Genomic DNA, 24387 nt, shown 5'->3' on the forward strand with positions numbered 1-24387 from the left:
CTTTGGTGCCAAGAATGATAACTAAGTAGAAAAAAGTGACTTATTGTTTAGTTTTCTAATATTCTAATGAAGTCAAGCAGTCAATCTCCAACATTCCCAAATAAATTTGTCATTAAGAAATTACTATTTGGAGTTTAAAAAAGAAAGGAAATTAAAATTTGGGGAAGAAACAAGCAAAATCCTATCTAAAATAATTCTAAAACAGTATTGTATATAATAGAACATTGATTTAAGACATACTGATCCTCACTGAAATGCATTTGGAAAATTTTTAAGTTTTTAAAATGCTACACTTTTGCCCTACCCACTTATTCATAGATTTATATTATAAAAGTGAACCAGCTTAGCTCATGGACAATCTTATAAAGTCTCACACATATAGTCACATCACAAGCTTTAAAAAACAAGTGTCACAATTCAAAGTGTCTCACCCTAATTATTTGTAAATACAAATTTAAAAAATCTGATAATTTTGGTGCCAAAATGAAGGTGATGAGGGAGAATGTTGCTTTTAGAGAATAACTTATCTGTTATTCTGGCATCTAATTGCCTTAAATTGTGTGATTTAAAGACTCATTAATCTGGTTGTTCTACTAATCTAGGAGCCAGTTGAAAGGCTGCTTTCCTCAGGGTGCCTGGGTGGCTTGGTCGGTTAAGCATCCAACTTCAGCTCCGTTCATGATCTCGCGGTTCGTGGGTTTGAGCCCTGCACCGGGCTCTGTGCTGACAGCTCAGAGCCTAGAGTCTGCTTCAGATTCTATTTCCCTCTCTCTCTGTCTCTCCCGCACTCACACTCTTGTCTCTCCCCAAAATAAGTAAACATTAAATAATAAAAAAAAAAAGAAAGACTGATTTTCCTTTATTGGGTTTAAGGTGCTTTATTGGATAATTGGCATCCCCAAACAACTTTTACTTTGGTTGTTATTCCTAACTTCAGTAAGATCATTTACATGTGCACATTTTATTTTATACTCATTTTCACCTACTTACTTTGTTTGTATTTCTATACCCATAAATAATTTCATAAATATGTTTTCTATAAATCAATTTATTAAAAATGCTCACTCTTGATGGATATAAGCAGTAGACATTCTATTTTAAAGGACTAATAGAATTCAGTACTTGATAACAAATAAAAATTATGCAATTTTTAGGAAAAGCAAATTATAGAAAATGATTTGGGTAAACACAGTAGGATCAACATATACTAGAGAAAATTCACTTTCAGAAATAATGAAGGTGTCATCTATAATGGGTATAATGGAGGTGAATATTTCTTCACTGGCAAGCTCACTCATAGTATTTCTGAAAGATCACTTACTACATCAATACCAAGGAACCAGCTGTTAAACAAGATGATTTCTTATCAACCAGCAAGCGCTAGTGTATAATAATAACAGAATGACTTTTTCAGGTTTTTGCAAGTAGTTATTTCCCCATCTATATTTTGGCTTTATATTTCATTAAAATTTACTGATCTCAAGAAAAAGGTATAGAGTTTATGAATATAATTATTGGTCATTAAAAAGACTTACTAAATTCGACACTGCTTTCAAGCATTATATTTTTTATTGCATTTGTTTTGGCATCCTCGGTCTTCTCTGACACTTCTGATGTTTAAAATCGTTGTTTGCCTCTTTTTGGTATTGTCACCTTTAAATATTGTCCATATTAGGGGCACCTGGGTCACTCTGTCAGATGAGCATCTGTCTCTTGGTTTCGGCTCAGGTCACGATCTCACCGTTCTTGGGATTGAGACCCACGTCGGGGTCTGCACTGACAGTGTGGAGCGTGCTTAGGATTCTCTCTCTCTCTCTTCTCTCCCTGTCCCTCCCCCCGTGTGCTCTCTCCTCCCTCTCTCTCTAAGTAAATAAACTTAAATAAATAAATATTGTCCGCATTAATTCAATCATATTTAAGGTAATGAGTTCTGGATTACTCCTAGGATGCATGTCTGTATTAGAAATTCAAAGTATTTGGTTAAAAAAAAGCATCATTTGCCACGGTGTTGCATAGCTTCATACATATACATATGCCTCTATGCACACATGCACATACGTATGACAGAACTATCCCAACTCATGAATGATGGGTGGGCTTATGATTTGCAATTTGAGCAAAAATTATTTACCTCTGAATACTTATAAAAGTTCTAATTAAAGAAAGCCCTCTGAAAGTTATATCTGTGTCCCTCGAAAGTACATGATTTTAAATAACTGAAGCAAGTGAACAAAGAAAGAGCAAACAGTGGGAGAGTTTCCTTTAGAGTGATCTTCCACATTGTTGAAAGACCGAGGATAGGGGAGCTACGTAGTGAGAGCAAGAGAGGAAGAGGAAGCAGGATTTTTCTTGATTTTCTGGGGTGGGTATCTCAGCTTTACTTACTGCCCATTCTATCTGTATGTTCTGCAACACTCCACTGCAATATCACAAAATCTTAGGAAAATGACTGCTTCCGAATCTGAGGCAGGAAATATAAAAAGACGAGCTTAAGTATCAGTCTGGGTCCAATTGAGGGACAGGAAGCACACAGCAACTTAAAAGGAGAAAGATTAATTTAAAGAATAATTAAGCTACCATACGAGAGTAACTATAAAGGTAGAATAACTCTAAAGGGTCCTTGGAAGTTCAGTGAAATTATCCAGACGGACAAGTATGGAAGGGAGGCTGTCTCCAAAACAAGCTTTAGGTCTCCTTGGAGAATGTATGCTTACAGCGTCTTGCTTTCAGGACAAAGGAGTTCACTGGGTGGCCGAGGCCAGAGCTAGTCCACATTCTCCAGGCAAGCAGAACAAACCTCCAGGGTACACGTATGCTGGTGGACAGAAATGCAGAAAAAGCCGGGAGGTCACTGCAGGTGCAAGGTCTAGAGCTCACGGCATCCGCGCTGGGAGGGCGGCAGAGAACTCATCAGGCCTGGGAAAGACTTGTATGGTTGCTGAGGGAATATACCTTCGGGACCTTTGGGACTATACTTGTGGCTGGACAAAGCCAACTGTGCAGCATGAGAGAGGGAAACTCAAACATCCTGTACACGGGAGCCAGGAAGAGCAGCCCTTTTTCTTCTGCGGTGTTCATTCATTCAGTGCCCTCCTTTGACAAGGCTCAATGTTGCATTCACAATAAAAGAAATGCTCTAAAGGGACCAATTTGTTATCGCACTATCACAGCGCAGGTACTTTTTAAGCAGGTACTGAAGGATGACTGTGAAGCTACAAAGCAATAAATTAATAAATGGCGGAGCCTAGAACGTATTGCTGTACCAGAAACGATGAAAGCAACCAAAGACTAATGGGTCATGTCTAAAGTACACAGAAACTGATACGAACGCCTGAAGATCTGTTTGTCGTACCATTCTTGGTCCATTTATAATTCTCTTTGTGATGTAGATTGCTTACATCTTGTTGTTTCGTTTCCACGTGTGTATGTGTGTACACATAGGTGAGCACAGGTGTGCCTTCTCTAAACTATACCGTGTGGGGATTTTTGACCATCACAGAGGCCTGCTCTTTGGTGAAGAGTGTTGAGGGGAAGGAGAGAGTGGGAGAAGAAAGAGGGAACTTCACTTTGGGATGTTTAATGTAAACAAATTCACACCACATTCCATCTTTGTTGGCACAAAGTCTCCCTGAGATTTTGCTATTATGAGGTTATCTACTTTTTTGCTATTATGAGGTTACCTCCTCATAATTTTCCAAATTTTCCATTTTCCAAATTTTATGTTCTCCATATTTCATTCTAGCCCACCTTTTTTTTTGGAAGTTACTTAGGGGTATCTCAGGTCAGGAGGTACATCATAGATGGTTCCTTTTTTTCTTTGTGTTCGATTCACTTTCTCATTCCTGAGTCCAGAGAAGAGATTCTTTCCTGTCTGCCTCCACACCCCAATTTCCTGTTTGCAATCTGGAGAAGTACATTCTGCTCCTGCGTCTTTCCTTGGCTTAGTCAAGAATTCATACTATATGACGTATATTTTCCAACTTGTGTTTTGATGGTGTAGCTGCTTTCTTACTTTATTAATCAACTCTTTATTATTTTTAAATAGAGCAAAATGCATTTCCTCTGCTGGGGTGCCTGGGTGGTTCAGTTGGTTAATCTCCTGACATCGGCTGAGGTTATGATCTCACGGTTTGTGGGTTCGAGCCCCGTGCCAGGCTCTGTGCTGACAGTCAGATCCTGGAGTCTGCTTCGGATTCTGTGTCTCCCTCTCTCTGCCCCTCCCCTCCTCATGATCTGTCTCTGTCTCTCAAAAATAAATAAACGTCAAAAATAATAAAAAAAATAAACTGAATGCTTCTAATATTTTGCTTATCAACACTATTAAATTAAAAATAATTATGTTGTCTGCATACAAATCATTTCAGTTACACAGGATATGCTTTATTATCTGTTAAAGCAAATATTTTTTGAGAGCTTACTCCATTAAGTTGTAAGTTTCGCACATTGCTATCTGATTTTTTAGGAACAAGTAAGAGATTAAGAGCACTTTTGAAAGAAGGAGGTACGTATTGATCTTAGGTGCTTGGCTTCGATTGTACTTGAAGGAAGCCTACCAAGTCAATTTCAAACAAGAAATGTGAGCCCAACTCAATCGATTCCACATGTAATGTCTGAGTAAACGTGGCACAAACGATGACAATTCAGGAGCCATAAGCGCCCTAACACCCACATTATTAAATAAGGCATCACCCACCATGTGTTAAGAAGAAAATATCTATGGTACTGTTGGACATATCGGCAGCCCTCGTAATCTGTACATTGATTTCAATTTATAAACCACAGCGTGTGTAGCAATGTGGGGGGGGTGCTTTGGCTTCCCCTTAGATTTGAGTGGAGGACCATTGCAAGTAGACATGCTGTGTATCATTCTCTCAGGTACTTAAAGACTTTGGACAAGTTTCTAAATTCAATAGTGACACATAGGAGTTTCCTGACTTCTTTGATGATTCTTGGCCTTCCTCCTTAAAGGGAACTGATTATGAAATGACCAGTGTCATTTTTTCTGTGTTTGAACTATGCATATCCTAGAAAGGAGCCGAGATTCAGTTGTATTGATTTCACATTTATTTTTGTCATTAAAATTGGAGGTAATTATTTATTAGTACAGAATTTTTTTTAGAAAACCACGTGTTTTCTATTGGTTTTTGTATTGTGCAAATAATCTAAGGATAGCTAGTCTCTATAATTATCTGGGCATCATTAAAAGAAGCATCATTCTTGGACACAGACACAAATTATAATCCTTGCTCAATCTCTCCTAAACTACATGATGTTGAAAATGTTACCAAACTTTTACACATCTGTAAAATTATAAAAAAGTATAGCACGTCGTAGATTTCCCATATAGCATTTAACCCCTAGCAAGTCACATAAGAATTCCATGCCGCTACATCCGTCAGACATATTTCTTCCTCCACAGAGTTCAACTCTCAACATACCTTTCAAGTTGCATCAAAAATTAGCATTCGAGTTTCTTGTTTAGCAGTTCTACTTAGTTTTTAAAGATTGGTATTTCATTTTTTTTTCATTTAGAACTGTTCCTAATAATAAGGAAACATTAACTTATTATGAAATAAATAACTAATATTACCTTCCATTACTGAAGGGGTACATTGGACACTTTTATAAATCAAGAATGCATTAAAGGAACTTAGTGATCCTTTTGATGCCTTGGACATCTTGCTATTTCATCATCTTTGCAAATCATTTCATCATTACTTGTAAATATTTCCTAATCTAATGTGCTTTTAAAAGACTTACATGTAACTTGCAAGATGAATGGCCTGGAAGGATGATATAATAATGAAATAAATCTTCCCCATTGTATCATTCTCTCCTTCCTGCTCTTTAAATTGCTTATTTACATCATCACTCAAAAAGGCATCAAAAAACTTATACACTATCTTCTTAGTTTGATTTTATTTTTTCTTTAAAAACAGTTGAAAATTCGAAATGCTTCCTTTTACATTTATAATGACAGAGGGAAAAAACTGACAGAGGAAGTCATCTCACAGTAATTTGTGAATAGATGAAACCCAAAAGCAGAAACCAGCACTATAGACCCAAGACGATGGAGAAACTGATCACGTATTAAAAAAGAGTGTTTGAGACTGAGTCGTCAGATGAAGATAAAACAGATGAATATTCTCAAAATCAAGAATCAGCAAATGAACAATATGAATTTAAGGATAAAGGGAAAATATAGTAATCATCCTTTTAGTCATTCAACAGGAAGGACTTCATCACACGATATTTTGTGATAAGAATCTGGGCCGTTCTCTTTTGCTAAAAATAAACAGGACAGTAGTTTTTCGTCTTTTATAAGTGTTTTGCACCAAAATCTACTTGATTTATCCTGCAAATGGAAAACTACTGAAGGCAGAATGTATCTAAATGTAACCGGAAGGACGGAAATGCAATGGAAATTTTCTTTAACTAGAGTGATTATTATATTTGCTGTTTATAAATCTAAAGATTAAATGCTTTGCAATCATGGAGGAAAGAATATAGCCATTCTTTCTTCAACAAAAATATGAGCTATGAAAGATATTTTAAATTTCTTGAAGTATTACATACCCACCAATGCATATTTATCATGTTTATATTTTGTTAACATTGACCAAGAGGACCATAGCATTGCCTTCAGCCTGACTCAATTTTTGACACATTTCTTCCTGACTAGGGGCTCCTGCCCTCCATTTTCCTAGACCAATTACAATAGATTCTTTCTTTTTGCAAATTCTTTCTCTGCCCCTTAGTAATGTAGATAAATCTTCTCCCAAACTTCCAATTTTAGAAATCAGGCTGGTCTTTCTTAACACCCTGAAAACCATCCCTTTGAAATGTAGACATCCATTAAGATAGGACCCCTATCTCTCAGTCTCTATGGGAGCGTGGGAAGTTAACTTCTGTAAGAGCCAATTACACAGATGGCCTAATCACATGGGCCAACCTCCCCTTCCCCCAATGTGTCCCCTAGTCCTTCTCTTCACTGACTCAGCCCAGTGTTAAAAACTCTCCTGCGTTTTGTTTCAAAGTTAAGTGCATCTGTCTCCCCTTTTCCAATAGTCTTGGCCTTTATTGCAGTAATATGATTTACCATTAAATCCTGTCATGATTTGCCATTCCTAACAAGCATCCAGTGAGATTTCTCTTTGCCACATTTTAATACAGTTATTTTGCACTGTCATTTTATTTATAGAGCTGTGAGTTACTTATACAAATTACATATTTTTAAAGAATAAATTTGACCATATGGTAAACTATGAGGATGATTTTTTTTTCTTTCCTAGAATAGTGGGAATGAAGTCTACTGACACTTCCTCCTCAAAAAATGTTGCATTCATGCACCTCTGCATCAACAGTCTTGTTTCTTTCCTACATGACGGGTCACGCCTACTCAGTCTACTTTGCTGTCTTCTCTTTCTTTACTGAATTCTTCAAAATTGCCATTCCCAAAGGCTCTGCCCTATGTTCTTTCATACTCTCACTTTATATTTTCTTCCTGGGTGTCATTAGGCACGTGACAAATATTGACTACAAATGTTCTAGTAAGTCTAAAATCTCTACTGTTAAATTCAATGGGGTCTTTTCTTTTCTGCTTTTACCTGAACTGTAAGCAGAAAATAAAACAGGTTATAACCCTTTCCTCCTTAGAACACTTTTTTTTTTGGTTTCGATGTTATCATATTTTCCTGGTTTGCTCCTTGCAAATTTCATTTTCTAGTGCGTCCCGACCCCCAAACACCAGTATTGGATCATTCAGGTTTCAGTCTTTAGACTGATTCTTGACTCTGTCCATACTCTTTCCTAAAGGGATCTCATCATACTGCAACGTCTTAAACATACTATGCAAGGCTAATAAATTCAAATGTATATCCCCAGAGAATTATGGAAAAAATACTCTTTACTTCAAGAACTATTGTCTTCCTGCTTTGTTCATTTATTCAAGTAGTTATTATTGGGACCCACACTGCATGTTGTCGAGAATACAAAAATAAACTCACTCACTGTTCACAAGTATCTTGGAATCCAGGAAACATGCTAAACTAGAGATGACACATTGCACAAATATATAAGGTCTATTCAAACTAGGAATAGAGAGGCAACAAAATATAATGGTTCTATGCATCTATTCTGATGCCAACACTTGGGATAAAATCTCTCTCTCTTAGGAAGTAACAACTTCTCTGGGCCCCTTCACCTGGAAAATGATATATTTCCCTCACATTTTTTCAAGTTTTTGAGGATTGGTTTAATGTTTATGATGTTGCTAGAATCATGTCTGGGACATTGTAAATATATACTTATTTGTATTTTATTTATTTATTTATTTATTTATTTATTTTAGTATTTCAAGTTTTTTTTTTTTTTTTTTAATTTTTTTTAACGTTTATTTATTTTTGAGACACAGAGAGAGCATGAACGGGGGAAGGGCAGAGAGAGAGGGAGACACAGAATCGGAAGCAGGCTCCAGGCTCTGAGCCATCAGCCCAGAGCCTGACGCGGGGCTCGAACTCACGGGCTGTGAGATCGTGACCTGAGCCGAAGTCGGACGCCCAGCCAACTGAGCCACCCAGGCGCCCCTCAAGTTTTTTTTTAAAGAGTTTTTTTTAAGTTTATTTATTTATTTAGAGAAAGGGGGCAGAGAGAGAGAGCTGAGAGGGGAGGAGCAGAGAGAAAGAGAGAATCCCAAGTAGGCTCCACGCTATCAGTGCAGAGCCCAGTGTGGGACTAGATCTCATAAACGGAGAGATCATGACCTGAGCCAAGATCAAGAGCCAGATGCTTAAGCAACTGCCCAGCCAGGCACCCCTCAAATCTTCATTTAAATTTTAGTTAGTTAACATATTATGTAATATTCATTTCAGGAGTAGAATTTAGTAGTTCATTACTTACTTATAACACCCAGTGCTTATCACAAGTACCCTCCTTAATACCCATCTAGCCCAACCCCCCACCCACCTTCTCTCCAGTAACTGTCGGTTGGTTCTCTATAGTTAAGAGTCTCTTATGGTTTGGGGCACCTGGGTGGCTGAGTCGGTTGAGCGACCGACTTCAGCTCGGGTCATGATCTCGTGTTTTGTGATTTCGAGCCCCACGTCGGGCTCTGTGCTGACAGCTCAGAGCCTGGAGCCTGCTTCAGATTCTGTGTCTCCCTCTCTCTCTGCCCCTCCCCCTCTCATGCTCTGTCTCTCTCTGTCTCAGAAATAAATAAACATTAAAAAAAATAAAAAAAAAGAGTCTCTTATGGTTTGCTTCTCTTTGTTTCTCCGTCTCTCTTTTCCCTTTCCCCTATCTTTATCTGTTTGGTTTCTCTAAAACAGTTTGATTATGTGGCATGTGAGTTCACTTTTGCAGTACAGTTAAAATTCCAATAGGAATAGTCAGGGGCATTCCAGAAAGAAGATCTGATACAAAAAAAACTCTGAAGTAGAAACTGTAATTTCTATTTTGCGTGACAAGCAATTCAGAGTATGAAGAGGAAAGTATCTACATTTTTTTTTTTTTAGAAAGCAAGATAGATAAATTGTGGCTAAATCAAAGAGAATGTTAAACACCAGGCCAGTGAGTTTTACCCTTCTATGTGCCGGTATTGGAAAATCCATTGAAATTTTTAAGCACTGAAGTCAGAAAACTGTGCTGTAGGGAATTCCAGCTGCTCTGCCCTTTTCTGTGAATTCGTCTTTGCCCTAATGCCTGGGGCCTCCTGTGATCATGGCGCCACTGTCCTTGAGCAGTGAGTAGAAAACAAAACAAGGGGCGCCTGGTGGCTCAGTCGGTTAAGCGTCCGACTTCGGCTCAGGTCATGATCTCGCGGTCGGTGGGTTCGAGCCCCGCGTTGGGCTCTGTGCTAACAGCTCAGAGCCTGGAGCCAGTTTCATATTCTGTGTTTCCCTCTCCCTCTCTGCACCTCCCCAGTTCATGCTCTGTCTCTCTCTGTCTCAAAAATAAACATTAAAAAAAATTAAAAAAAAAAAAAAAAACGAAACCAAACCACAAATACTCTTCTCAAAAGAGGTGAGTATTCCACAATATTACAAGTGTACTGACTTCTGAGTTCTTGCTTCTGAGCCAGAATCTGGGCAAAGAGTAAAGACACGAGTAAACTCTAATGCAATGGTGGAGGGGGCCAGTTCCTACTAGCAATGTGTATTTCCATCTTCTCACATGATGCAAAAACTGAAAAGGTTGTTATAAACGTGACTCATGACAGTTGTTACAAACAAGAGTTGAGGAGTTAGAATAAAGGCGCTGGTGTCATCATCAGAGTTAAGTAGCATCACCCTAGACGTGTTCATCACCTAAGGCTGGGGCGCTGGTCTCAAGTCTCTTGTGATGTGAACTGTGTTATCTCCCCTCCACCTCAGCCCAGCTGAGATCAATGAACATGCAGCTTTATTGGGTAAGTGGAGTTACCACCCTGGACATTTATAGACATAAGTGTATAGAAAATGCAGTAAGTGAAGCTTATTTTTTTAAGTTTGGAAATAGCTGTCTAATCAGGGGGACACTCTGAACACATGCGCACTTATTTAAAGTCATAAAATATTTAAACTTTAAACAACTTATATTACAGTAACTACAAACTATAATCGTGCTTATAATAATTGTAAAAATATAAGTTATCCTAAATACGGAAATGTAAGATGTAGAGATTTAGAAAATTATAAGATATATTATTTCCAACATTATTTTAATTTTGAGTTTATGATGTGTGTTGATGTGTCCAGTTAGACAGATGTGTTTGAAAAGTCTGAGAAAAGCAGATATGTTAAATTTCTAAGTATATAATCTATTTATAACGCCAAGTTCAAAGAAATGTCTAAACTCAGTTTCTATAGGAGTCATGGGTAGCAAGCAGATCATTTGCATTCTGTTTCTGTGATTCGTTTTAAACTATACTGTCCGTTCACAGGTTTCTAAGTTAGTTTGATTCTGGATCTGGGGGCAGGGTCTCTCTGAAAGTTTTATATTAACCTTTTACTTTATCAAAAACCCTGGATCCTAACCAATTCAAAACAAGTAGCTAAAGTTTAAATTCATTTGTATGTTTATTATAATTTTATTATTATCTTAAAATTAGGATATGCTTTAGGCAAGACTCGAGAATTATTTCTGGAATAAAACATATTCTAAAATAAACATAGCCAAATAAATTTCAGAACACATTTTAAGAGCTACTAATGATTTCCTTTATGTTACCGTTGAACAATCCATAACAATTCAGAAAAGCTTAATTCTTAAAATATGCCTATTTCTTACAATATTAAGTATCTGAATATAAAGCATAATGTTGGCTATTATTATTTATTGGTAGAAAATTAAAATTTCGATCTTTGTAAAATCCAAATTGTCTTCAACTAGCTTTGTTGATAAATTTGAATCTACTGAAATAATTGATTATATAGTAAATATATATACATATAATCGCTTACATACATATATACATGCATATGTACACATACGTACATACATTCAGTATTCTGAAAACTAGTTTATACATTTTTAAAAATGTTTTAGGACATTTAATAAGCTCCCACAGTTGCAAACGATACTTAAGGTTATTGTGTAGTGGAACTGAAAACAAAGAACCATCTGTTTTTAGCTCTACTTTTTGCAAATGATAAGAGCGAGTTCCACAAGAGAAAATATGTGAAATAAATAGCGAAGTAAAAATAAACGAGCAAAGAACGAACGAACGAACAAAAGAAAGAAAGAGGGAGGGAAGGACTTTGAAGTAACGGTGATATATCTCAAACTAAGTATGCTTTCTATTCTTTACATAGCTAGCAATTAAATTGAAATTAGGTTTTTGGGGGGATTGATATGTCTGACATAATAGTTATAAGCTACAGAAAAATCCCAGCACTTTCTCTTCATGTTTATGTTTGTATATCATGTTTCTTTATGCCATGATGAATGAAAAAATAAAAATTAATTAATATGTGATTATTTATTTTATAGAATTACAAAAAAAAAGAACATTTCTTTATCACATTGACAAAATGTAAAAGATTTACTACGAATTCCCAGTGTTAGCAGATTTTTCAAAAATTTGAGGAATCTGGAAGTGGAAAGCTTGAAGGTTACATTTTATTTTTTTAAAAAGAAATTTAAATTATACATAACTTATGACATAAGAGCATGTAATTCATACAGTTAAATAAAACTTACTTTTATCATTTCAAAATGGGAGGAATAGTGACAAAAGCTATTATATATAATATATGGCAATGTTTAGACATTAGCAATTTATTGCAAGTCCTTACCTGACCAGGGTCTGCATTTTCACAAACGTATGTGTCATAGTATTCAGAGAACTCGGGAGCATGATCATTAATATTAAGAACTTGGACATACACAGGAACTGCAGAAATTTGTTGCACATTGTCTGCAAATTGATTAAACAGAATGAAAATAAAGAATGTTAATGCTCTCTTTAGGGGGGAAAATGGTTATGATAATTGCATTAGAGACTGGGTGGTATATTTTTATTTTCCTTGAATAAAAGACATCCAAGCACATGATCTATTTATCAATCATATATTTACCAATAGTAGCCGAGGGAAAAATGTCCTCAACACATTCAACTCAACCAATACTAATCAAGTGCCTTTTACCTGCCAAGGACTCTAGTTAGAGCTGATGAGAAAAAGTTGTGAAAAAGATGGGCAGGTATAGGAACACCTTCCTAACTCTAGCAACTGTTGAACATATGTATATCAATGCATTTAATTCTGATATATATATCAGAATTAAATGTAAATTAAATTAATTAAATTTAATAAATTAAATTAAATGTAAATTAAATATAATTATATATATATATATATATATATATATATATATATATATATATATAATCCTCCCCAACTTACTGATAAAAGCATTGAGAATTTAGTTCCACAAATTACAGTTAAAGGGCTGGCCTAAGGTTATAGCTGATGTAGAATAGGCAGTTTAAAAAGCCAGCAGTAAGGTCTCTAAATAGCACTGTTTGGTCAAGTATTAAAAAAAAAAAAAAGAATTAGGATCTAAATACATTTGAAAATAATTACAATAAAATCTAGGTAAAGTTTTATGTATGCATTGAATTGGGAAGATTTTCTGAAGTGAGTCAAGAAATACAGAAACTATGAAGGGATGGAAATATATGGTTAAATACATTTTTAAATGTGCCCCCCCCCAAAAAAGTAAAAACAACAACAACAACAACAAAACACCATTGATCTAGAAATATGTTTGCGTCATAACGTGAAATTTTAATAGCTCTAATTTTCAAATTCCGACAGTCGATATAAAAAAAAATGGGGGGAAATAATCATAAACCAGAAATTTGTGGATGAGAATATACAAATAATCGATGCCAGGGTTCTTCAACCTCATCACTGCTGATATTTTGGACTGGACAGTTCTGCTTGCAGGGGTGAGGGTGGGAGAGGGCTGTCCTGTGCTTAGCATCATCTCTGACCTCCACTAACTAAATGCCAGTAGCATCCATGCCCCTAGTTGTGACAATCAAAGTTGACTTCAGACATTGTCAAAGGTATTAGGAGGCAAAACTGTGCACATTTGAAACACTGCTCTATCGCAATATTAACAAACACTCTGGCTCACCGGCAGTGAGGACAATGATGCCTTAGTCCATGGGTTCTATGTTAAATATGGAAAACAGAGACAGTGCTGGAGGAGCACTGAAAAATAACAAGGATGTAAACCTTTTCCAGAATCTAATCTGGTAGTAGATGGTAAGAGTTGAACTACAGGTATCTTTGACCCCATAATTCCTTAGGGAAACCTGTGCTATGGTCCAAGGTACTAATACATACAAAGAAAGAGTAGGGGATCCAATTCACTTATTCTACATTTTTTTTTTGCATCTCAAATAACTGGAAATTATCCAAGTGCATATCAAAAGGGAATTGACAAATAAATTACAACCATACTATGGAATTGTGTGTGCTTATTAAAAATGGATGAGTTAAGGTAATAAATGTATCAGTGTCCGTGAGCTATAAAAATAGATTTTAATCTTGATTCTCAATTTGAGAAAAAGCCACTGTCTCAGTGGCTTTTCTGCAAAATGAGAAAGATACTAGTAACTTACCTTACAGAACCGTTATAAAGATTAATTAAAAGATATAAAGTATTTATAAAATTACTTAGGATATACATAAGCAGTAAATATTAAATATTATTATTTTATTTATCTACTAATCAGGAGTGATAGACACCGCATTTTGTGAAATAATAATAAAGCAAATTGCAGCATGATATATTGTATATTTGCATATCATTATCTTAAATGGTTTTTTTTAATGCTGTGGGAAGATACTTATAATTAAAGAACAAGGGGAGGAAGGTATCTTTGTTGTTTTAATGTCTTTGTAATATCATGTTAATTATTTGAAAAGCATTATATTTGCAGTTGTCATCTGTAAGGACAAATACATTAAAAAAACAGAAATGAGGCTTAATTCTTCCGGTTGAAAATAACGGGAAAGACTTTCCCTCTTTCCTCTTCTTAAAGTATTTACTTTAGGAAACTTGTAATTTGTGTTCTCTGTTTTTGTTTGTTTGCTGTGGTGTTTTGTGTTCTTTGAAATGTACGTAACCCTTTAAAAGCTATTAAATAAATGTCTTGCCAACTTTACAACTCAGGCCTATCTTCGTAAGCAGTGGGAGCCAACTCTTTAAAATATAATTATAGAGGAAAATAGCACTCCCAGTTTCTGTTGGAGGGTAGGAGCCTAACCAATTTCAGCAAAGGCTTTGACCCAAGTCCAAAACTCCCTCTTGTCCTCAAAGTATGAGAATTTTAGTTTTCTTTTGGATAAAACCGGGCAGCAAACACAGATGGTCATGCCAGCTACCCGGTGAACATAGAGGGAACAATGCGTGATACGTCATGTGAAGTCTTCCTACTTGAAGGCTAGTACTTGGTTATCTTGAGAACATGATGTCTGATTCTATAATAGGGCGAAATTTCTTCCAGTCTTGGAAATCTCAGCAGATTTCTCTAATGCACATGAAATTCCTGGTTTAATGCTTTTCAACGATAAAACTGGTTTCTCTCTATTCCGTTATGATGGATTGCTTTCTGGATTGGGATGAGACTCTGTAATTATTTCTTCTAATAAATGACAGTTGCAATTATGATAAAAAGTGTAACTTCTAATTAATTAAAATTATAATTTGCCAGGTTTGTGCCATACCAAAAAATCCAGCCTCTACCATTTATCACCTTAGGATGGTGACGGCTTACCCTAAGAATTATCACCGAGATTCTTCTCTGTTGTTGTTATGCTCAGGATAAAAATAAATAAACATTATGATATAGTTATTTCTAGATATTTCAAGATAGAACTATTCAAAGATTAAGGCTTAGGGTGTTTGGGTGGCTCAGCTGGTTGAGCTTCCAACCCCTGATTTCAGCTCAGGTCAATGTCTCATGGCTGATGGAATCTAGCCCTTCCTTGGGCTCAGAACTGACGGTGCAGAGCCTGCTTAGGATTCTCTCTCCCTCTCTCTCTGCCCTTCCCCGGCTTGGGCTCGCTCTCTCTCTCACTCTCACTCTCTCTCTCAAAATAAATAAATAAACTTAAAAAAATAGAGCTTACATTTTTTTATAGCTTAAACATGTAATATATATAGCCACAGAACAAATTTTTGTTTAAGTAAAACAGAAAAACTACTTCTGCTACATTTTTTTTAAAGTAGTAAGAAATTCATTTAAGGTTTTTATCTTTTTTTCCTGGAAAATCAGTTTAAACTTAGGTTTAAAATTGGTATAACTACAAAATTGGCATAATTGGTATAACTACTATTATATATATATATTCATAAGTTCATTTAAGAGTAGTTAGGACTTTTATTCACTTAGCTGGCATACTGATAAATAGCTTGGTGCTTAATTTGGGAATGTTTCCAGGAAAGAGACTAAGCACAATGACCTTCATTTGCTGGGAAAACAAATGTTAAAATGGAACATCTCTTTCCTATAATCAGTGTAACTGTTACATTGTAAGCTTTATGCTGTATACCTTGCCCAGCAAATGTTCTCAGTAACGATTTTGTGACTTCCCGGTTTTCCAACATTCAGGTGTTCTGTTCATATTACTGTGGAGACTTATATGGTCAAACAGTTGTTTTTAGATTGATAAGAATTTGGCACCTATGAACATTTTCTCCAAAATTGTGTAACATGTGTTTGCGTGGAGTAAGAAAAAAATGCCAGAGAGAGAGAAAAAGTATGTGATAATTGGTTACTTGGGGTTATAAAGTTCCTTCTGGATAATGAAAAAAATGAAAAAAATATTCAAACACGTCTTGAAGGATGAATTAAATATACACTAACTTTGGGGTTCTGCAAAGGTTTATCTAATTATATTTTATTTTGACATTTTACTCCCAATCGTGTAACTTTTTAGCTTTATAATAAAAATAACAGTGGGGATATCAAGTCTCTTTTATCTAAAAAAAAAAAAAAAATATATATATATATATATATATATATATATATATATATATATATATATTAGTCTAAGAAACTGATTTAAAATGCCAGGAGCAGATCAGCATGAACTGTATAATTCCTGTTCTTGATAACATTTCTAATCACTTATTTCTGAAACAGTGATTAACTTCTAAGTATTAAATTCTGTGTAAAATAAATATATTCAGTTTATATTCAGTTTGCCTTTCACAGGCATTTACAACTTTGTTTTCCTTGACTGCACTTTAATCTTCTTTTATTTATAATTATTTGTTTTAATACAATATTCTATGATCCACAAAATTTTAAGTGTAAAAATTTACTAAATAAATTGGTACTTTTTGCATCAAGTGATCAGCTTTCAATGTTGATCTAATCATATTTTATGAATTTCTATATCTAAAATTACATATCTAATAAATATCTTGTTTTATTCTATTTTTACCTGAATTTATTTGAAACCCTATTTACTTGCTTTTCCTCAACAGAATTAAAATGTTTTCAAGCCCACACTAACTTATTGTTTTGAAATGTCACATGTATTTTATGTCGCATCTTCAAACATAAAACAATTATTATGATATGAATAGGTTCTGACTTTAATGTTCCAAGAGCAAATTTATTTAAAAAAATATGTTTTAATATACTTTTGCCCAATAAGACAATGTTCTTTAAAATCTATTCAAAAAATTATTCATCCTCCAAACTCCCTTTTAATGACTGTACTGCACATTTCAATGACCAGCCTATCAATTACCAACCACACATGCTTTCATCAACAAATGAAACAACAAATGGCCGAAACAACAGTACAGAATGAGATGAGCAAACCTCAGAGAACGGTCAGAATCAGTATCAAAGGAGAATTTGGCTAACATACTGATGGAGATGATCAGTAGGTGGCCTTGAGGAAGTCGTACAACACAAACAGACTTAAACCCCATGTTTGAGTAATTGAAATAACTTTGTAATTAAACTGCGTTATTTTTTTATGTTTATTTATTTTTGAGAGCGAGAGTGAGAGAGAGCATGAACCGGGGAGGAGCAGAGAGAGGGAGACACAGCATCTGAAGCAGGCTCCAGGCTCTGAGCTGTCAGCGCAGAGCTCGATGTGAGGCTCAAACTCACGAACCACGAGATCGTGACCTGAGCCGAAGTCAGACCCTTAACTCAGTGAGCCACCCAGGCGTCCCTAAACTTTATTTTTTTAAGAGTAAAAATGAAAAAAATCAAATTTGATCGAGATTACTGTGCATATATTTACATCAGAAAATACTGAGAGCAAGTACCATTTTTCATGTTCTCAGTAAGAGACAGTATGGCCTACCTAGTGTGGCATGAGATTTAGACATAGGCTTGGGAATAAGATCTAATGGTGATCGGTCCCTGGCTTCATCATTTAGCAGTTGGGCAAATAAACTGCAGTTTCAGATTTGTCTTCTGTGAAATAGGAATAAAGTGGCCTCAATTTTTTATTAAGAGCCATAAAAGTGCTACTAAATGTACTTTCACACAAGGTGTATATGCATATGTCATTATAAAAGTAATGTATTTAATAAAATATAATTCCTGAGTAGTCAACAATACTCACAACCATTTTGCAAAATATAGGTTTTATAAACAAATATCTAAAGATACAACATGACAAAGCTATCATTTTTTTTCCTTGTGAATCACAAATGGTACCCAGTTTTTATAGCCATTGTCACTGCCTCTTTATTTTCCCTACTATATATATATATATATATATATATATATATATATACACACACACACACATATACACACACACACCATTATAATATCTATGGCCCTTAGTGTAAACCTGTGTGATAAGTAATACTGTAAACTATCAATTGAAATAGTTTTATTGCCTGAATATTAAATGCGTACACACCTACACACATACATAAAAGTACATTACATAGAACATTTGGAGCCACTATTTTCCTTAATAAGGTGAAACCTGTTGATGAGCTGGTAAGGAGGAACAGTTTATAAGATTACTTCCATTGTGCCGGGCACTGAATCTTGGGATATCACCTCTGAACACAGTATGTATGCCGTGACATAATTAAATTGATTAGATAATATACTCTGTAGTATATATGTGAATATACATATATATGTTGAATTAATAATTTTTATGGACAGCAGTGATCTTGCAACCCAGAGATTTGTGTACTGTTTTTGCCTCATTTTGTAATGCTACCATTTACTTCCATGTTCTTAAAAAAAGGGCGGGGGGGGGGGGTTGGGCAACAAAAAAGTTACATCGAACAATATCTCCTTAGAGATCTTCATGGCATCCTTTTGATTAAAAGTAACCATGTAATTAATGGGTTTGGTTCAATTGGATTATTTTGCAAACTTTTCATATCCATCGCGCATTCATCCTTTTTTGTATTTTTTCATAAAATATTAGAATATTTTATGTCTCAGAATACACATGATACATTTTATTTTAAAGATTTTGCTTTCTCATAATTCACATGGCAGCACTTCTAATTTAACAAAAAGTAAATGATATATCTTTACAAAAATTATCCCTTATATATAAAATAAGCCTACAGGTTCTACCAATTTGTTAAAACATGCTCTTATAGTAGCTAAAAAAAACTATTTTATAGAGAAACACATTTTTTCCAAGCTATCCACTCTCCCCTTGAACTGATTTGAATTCTTTTCCTCAATAGTTTGGTAAATAGTGATATTATAAATAATTTGTTCTCAGAAAGCCCAATGAATAAAAGCTTCTTGGTTTAGAATAAGCATCTTTGTGTTTTCTGACACCAAGAGCCTTGGCATTTCTTCTGTTGCAGCAGACTTGTATTCCCTGTAACATTTGCTTCTCATCCTTTGTTGTTAAGTTAAATGGAAAATTCAAAACCCAGACTCCGTTCCCCTGCTGTGTTGCCATAGAGCTATTCAATGCAAGACAAAAAAATAGGCAACAGACGCTTTCTACTCTCTACTCCACCATATCACCTGCCAACTGCTCAATAAAGTGAGGAATCAGATATACGTTTAAAGGTTTCGAAAAGAACGAGCCACAGAGGCAAACAAGATTATTAAAAATTATGCAAAACAGGTTAAAGGATGCATTCTAGAACATTTCATATTCACAAATTTAATTCTTTACTGAACTATAGGAAACCTATCAATTGGATTAAAGTAATGATTTTGATAGTCTTTTATATTGCATTATACCTATTCCTTTGAGCTTTAATTAAAATGCTTGACTTAATAATAACAAATTAATTGATCATCGTGAAGACACTATCCAAGCAGTAAATTAGGATGATTTTATCTAATTTTTACAACCTGAAAATGGAATCATCTACCTATGTCTGAAAACAACAACGACGACGACGACGACGCCATACCACAAACAATACTGGTCACCGCCAATTCCTGAAGATGTGACTATCAACACGACTTTCACTATGTGTTTAATTTGGAAACATGTTACTGTTTGCAATGTACCAATGGATGTTTGTTGTTGGAATCCTTCATAATCTTTCTCATAATTTCATTGATATATGATTATTTTTAAATGCCTAAGTTCTAAAAGGCTGTGTTGGAGTGTTATCCTGTCCCTAATGTCCAAGAGTATAGCGAACATTTTGCTGCAGAAATAGAACAAGGCACGGGCATCCTGTATGTGACTTCTAGAATAGTCCCCTTGTGAACTAACAGAGTCAGTTTAAACTGATTATGGTTAAATGGAATGATATTACTAGTCAGTTTTAAATAACATTAAATTTAAAATTTTAATTCCCACTCATTAGGTTTACTATTCCTTGGATAGTAGTAAAATAACGTAGAACATTAATTAAACATTTCTCTAAGTTAAAAAAATTTGCTCTAAGGGAAAGATTCCTACGCAATAAAATTCCAACTTCTTTCCACCCATAAGAATTTTTTTAAGGGTGGATATTTTTTTTTTCTGTGTGGAATGTACATAAGACTTTCTATTTTCATTAAACTCATAACTTATAAGATGACCCACAGAAAATATATATTAACTATATCCCAGTTAAAAAATTGCAAAAATTATATTCAATTTGTCATAATAAAAAGTCTTAAAGTATTTAGTGGCAAATATATGTATATTTTTTTCATATTTTTAATTTAAATTCTAGTTAGTTAACATATAGTGTAATATTGGTTTCAGGAATAAATTCTAGTGATTCATCACTTACGTGTAACACCCAGTGCTCATCCCAACAAATGTCCTCCTTAATGACTACTGCCCATTATCCCATTCCCCCCACCACCTTCCTCCATCAACCCTCAGTTTATTCTCTTTTCTTAAGAGTCTCTTGTGGCTTATGATTTGCCTCCCTTTCCTTCTTTTTCTTTGCCCTATGTTCATCTGTTTTGTGTCTTAAGCTCCCCCTATGAGTGAAATCGTATGGTATTTGCCTTTCTCTGACTGCTAGAGGGCATTATGCTAAGCAAAATAAATCAGTTAGTGGTAACTATACACATAAGCTGTAAAAGGAATAGACAGACATTGGTAATCTAAAATAATAAAATAAAATACACATATATGAATTTTGACATATTATGTATCATTTAAGTCCAATTCCAACAACGTTTTAAGCTAGCTGTTCCCCCTACATTTGGAGATTACCGAATGGTTTAAAATATTCGGTGAACCACTGTGTGGTTCCTAAATGAATACTTACATTTTTCTGTGGCTGTGATACTTAGGTTGTACCAAGCACTAATCTCTCGATCAAGAGCGTTGGTTGTGATTATTGTGCCATTGTCATCAATACTGAACATTTTGCTTCTCGTAATAGAATACCTGCAACAACAACAACAAAAAAGTATTCCTTAATTTTATTATTTTGTCTATGGAACTGTGATATTTAAACTATTTTAAGGCAATAAGACAAATTAAATGCATGCTCCATATAGCTAAATGACATAATGCCAAATGGTGTTTAGAAAGGTACATGAATATAGTTAAGATTTAACTCAGTGAGGAAAAAAGAAAAAAAAAAAAAACTAAAATAGTCTCAGGTTCGAACTTATGTACGCTAAATCTAAACACATGTAATTCATTCTTATTCCCAAAAGACAACTTTAATATGTGAATGACTTAGTTAAACATAAATGGTAAAAGGGGGCGCCTGGGTGGTTCGGTTGGTTTAAGCATTGGACTCGTGATTTCTGCTCAGGTCATGATCTCACAGTTCATGGGTTCGAGACCAGCACCAAGCTCGGTGTCCGGATTTACGCTGACAGTGCATAGCCTGTTCGGGATTCTCTCTTTCTCTTTCTTTCTCTCTCTTTCTCTGTCCCTCCCCTGTTCTTTCTCCCTATCAATATAAATAGATAAACGTAAAAGTAAATAAATAAATGGGAAAATTTCATTTGCAAAATTAACAAATCCAAATAAACGGGTAAAGATGAATGCTTGCCAACCTTTGTTTTTTCCCTCGAAGCCACATAAAGCATATCCTCACCCTAGGCTGCTCTGAGTCTCTTTCCTACACCATATAGTGGCTTGCTAAATCTGTGTGTCATATTTTAATTACTTGATTGCTGACATATGAGAAATGTTTGTTTGTTTAAAGGAAACACTCTGATACTTTTTAAAAAATTATATATATGTGTATATATACATATACATGTATACACATATATATGCATATATTTATACACACATATAAAGTAATGATAATAGATGGAATATGCTGTTGTTAGAGCATGCATGGAAAGAAGCCAGATGATAAAATTCCCTCATGCAAAGCCTGGAAAATGATCTCAAACTCGACAATGAAAGAAGCCTTTGAAGTACTCAGCATGTCTTATCTGCTTGCAAATGATTAATAATAAAAATTAAAGAAGAGTAATAACTTGGGTTCAGTGATGACTTCTCATTGCATGTATATTTCTGAAGACTTTGATGAGACATCAGTAAGTTTTTCCATAATTATGTGGCAAGAGATGAGAATATTTTAATCTCGAATTGACAGGTCTCTAAAAATATCACACTGATTTGTAGACTAGTATTCAGGGGAGAATTAAAATAGAAATTACAGAGAATTAAGCTTTAGAGGAATTTGGTTTTAACTCTATTCATTTTTAAACCTTCAATAAGCAATTTACTTACATATCCCCAAATGGTCACGTTTCCTCCTAAAGAGATTTGCTGACAAAAAGCAACCGTATGGGGCGCTTGGGTGGCTCAGTCGGTTGAGTGTCCGACTTCAGCTCAGGTCATGATCTCACAGCTTGTGAGTTTAAGCCCCGTGTCGGGTTCTGTGCTGACAGCTTGGAGCCTGCTTTGGATTCTGTGTCTCCCTCTCTCTCTGCCCCTAACCCACTCTCATTCTATCTCTGTCTCTCTCAAAAATAAATAAACATTAAAAAAAAAGCAACCGTAGTTTAACAGTTAATATTTTGTATTAATCATCTAGAATATCCTGTTTCTATAATAATGCATTCCAAATAAAACCGATTAAATGTTTGAAATAAAATTTTCAAATAAAAGTATTTTAAAAATGATGACCTTGAGTCATCAGTAACATTTTAAATAATAGCCAATACATACCATTCAGGAAAGGAAAGATGTGTGCAAGGGATTTTAGAAAGAGCTGGAGCTAAAAAAGCTTAAAATGTGAAGTTTTGATGTGTAAAAGATCAATCTTTGGTTCATTTCAGAATTCCTTTTTATGGAACTCTTTATTCCTACAAAAGTGCTGAATGAATAAAATGTCACTGCATGAGTTTGCCATTGCTAACAGCTCTTGCCTAAATGGAATAAACAAATGGCCCGTTCCATGCATACTTCTGCAGATGCCTGTGTCTCTCGTCCTTAATCCTCACGTGGCTCTAAAGAAGTACTATCCCCACGTCACAGACAAAGCAACTGAGACACATAATAGCCAACCCCATACACAAAAGTCAGAGTTTTCCAACCAGGCTACAGCTCCCCTGGGTGTTTCAAGGATTAAGGGCTTCCATTAGTGCACAGCTGAAACGTGAAAGACAGTCCCCTTCCACAGGAGAACACCCCTGACACTTGGATACCCCCAAAGCTCTTCCTGTTTCTCCCTGTTTTTCACATACATAACTTCTCAGATTGTTTTTCCTCTTTACTTGAATTTCGGTAGCTTCCTTGGAGGGATTTCAAGGAATGGGTCTGAATTCAGGGGCTTGGAGTCGTTCAGAGTATTTCCCTATAGTATCCTTCAATGTCTATGGGAACAATAGTTATGTTCCCTCTTTCATTTCTGATCATGGTAACTTTTGTCCATTCTTTTTTTTTTTCACACTTGGTTGTCTTGCTAAAGACTGATCAATTGTATTGGTGCTTTGAAAGAATCAGTTTCTAGGGGAGCCTGGGTGGCTCAGTCAGTAAAGCCTCTCACTAGAGCTCAGGTCATGATCTCTGGGTCCATGAATTCAAGCCCTGCATTGGGTTCTGTGCCGACAGCGCAGAGCCTGGAACCTGCTTCAGATTCTATGTCTCCCTCTCTCTCTGCCCCTTCCCCACTCAGGCTCTGTCTCTCTTTGCCCCTCAAAAATGAATAAATGTTAATAAAAAAAAATAAACATTTGAAAGAATCAGTTTTTGGTTTCCTTCTCTATTGTTTTTAAAGTCATTGCTTCTGCTGTGTTTATTTCCTTCCTCACCACCACTGCTCCCCTCTGACCCCCGCTTGCTTTGGGTTGAACCTGCTTTTGTTTTTCTATCAGAAAAGAATATACTGTCATTGTGATATTGATAAAATATATCAAATTTTGACCATGGGTTCAGTTAAAAGGAAACTTCAATAATGTCCAAAGAATGAGTCATACACAGAAGTGGCAAAAGGGTACATTCCCTATATGTGGACTCTAAACAATACGGTAATACATAGTCTTAG

At 35.2% G+C, this 24387-nt stretch overlaps 1 protein-coding gene across 4 annotated transcripts in view; it reads right to left on the reverse strand.

Moving 5' to 3' along the window:
* The window catches only part of CDH19 (cadherin 19), a 136627-nt gene that overhangs the window by 20048 nt on the left and 92192 nt on the right, over nt 1-24387 (reverse strand). For 3 of the 4 annotated variants that reach the window (XM_047828706.1, XM_047828705.1, XM_047828707.1), the window contains exons 11-12: nt 21193-21314; nt 12273-12394 (exon numbers count right to left, since the gene is read on the reverse strand). In XM_047828706.1, the coding sequence (XP_047684662.1) occupies nt 12273-12394; nt 21193-21314 (244 nt within the window). Of the gene's footprint in view, nt 1-2755; nt 2816-12272; nt 12395-21192; nt 21315-24387 lie in introns of those variants that run through there. The other variant, XM_047828708.1, reaches the window with a different exon arrangement.

The sequence above is a fragment of the Prionailurus viverrinus genome, chromosome D3, assembly GCF_022837055.1.
Source record: "Prionailurus viverrinus isolate Anna chromosome D3, UM_Priviv_1.0, whole genome shotgun sequence".
Taxonomy (NCBI): domain Eukaryota; kingdom Metazoa; phylum Chordata; class Mammalia; order Carnivora; family Felidae; genus Prionailurus; species Prionailurus viverrinus.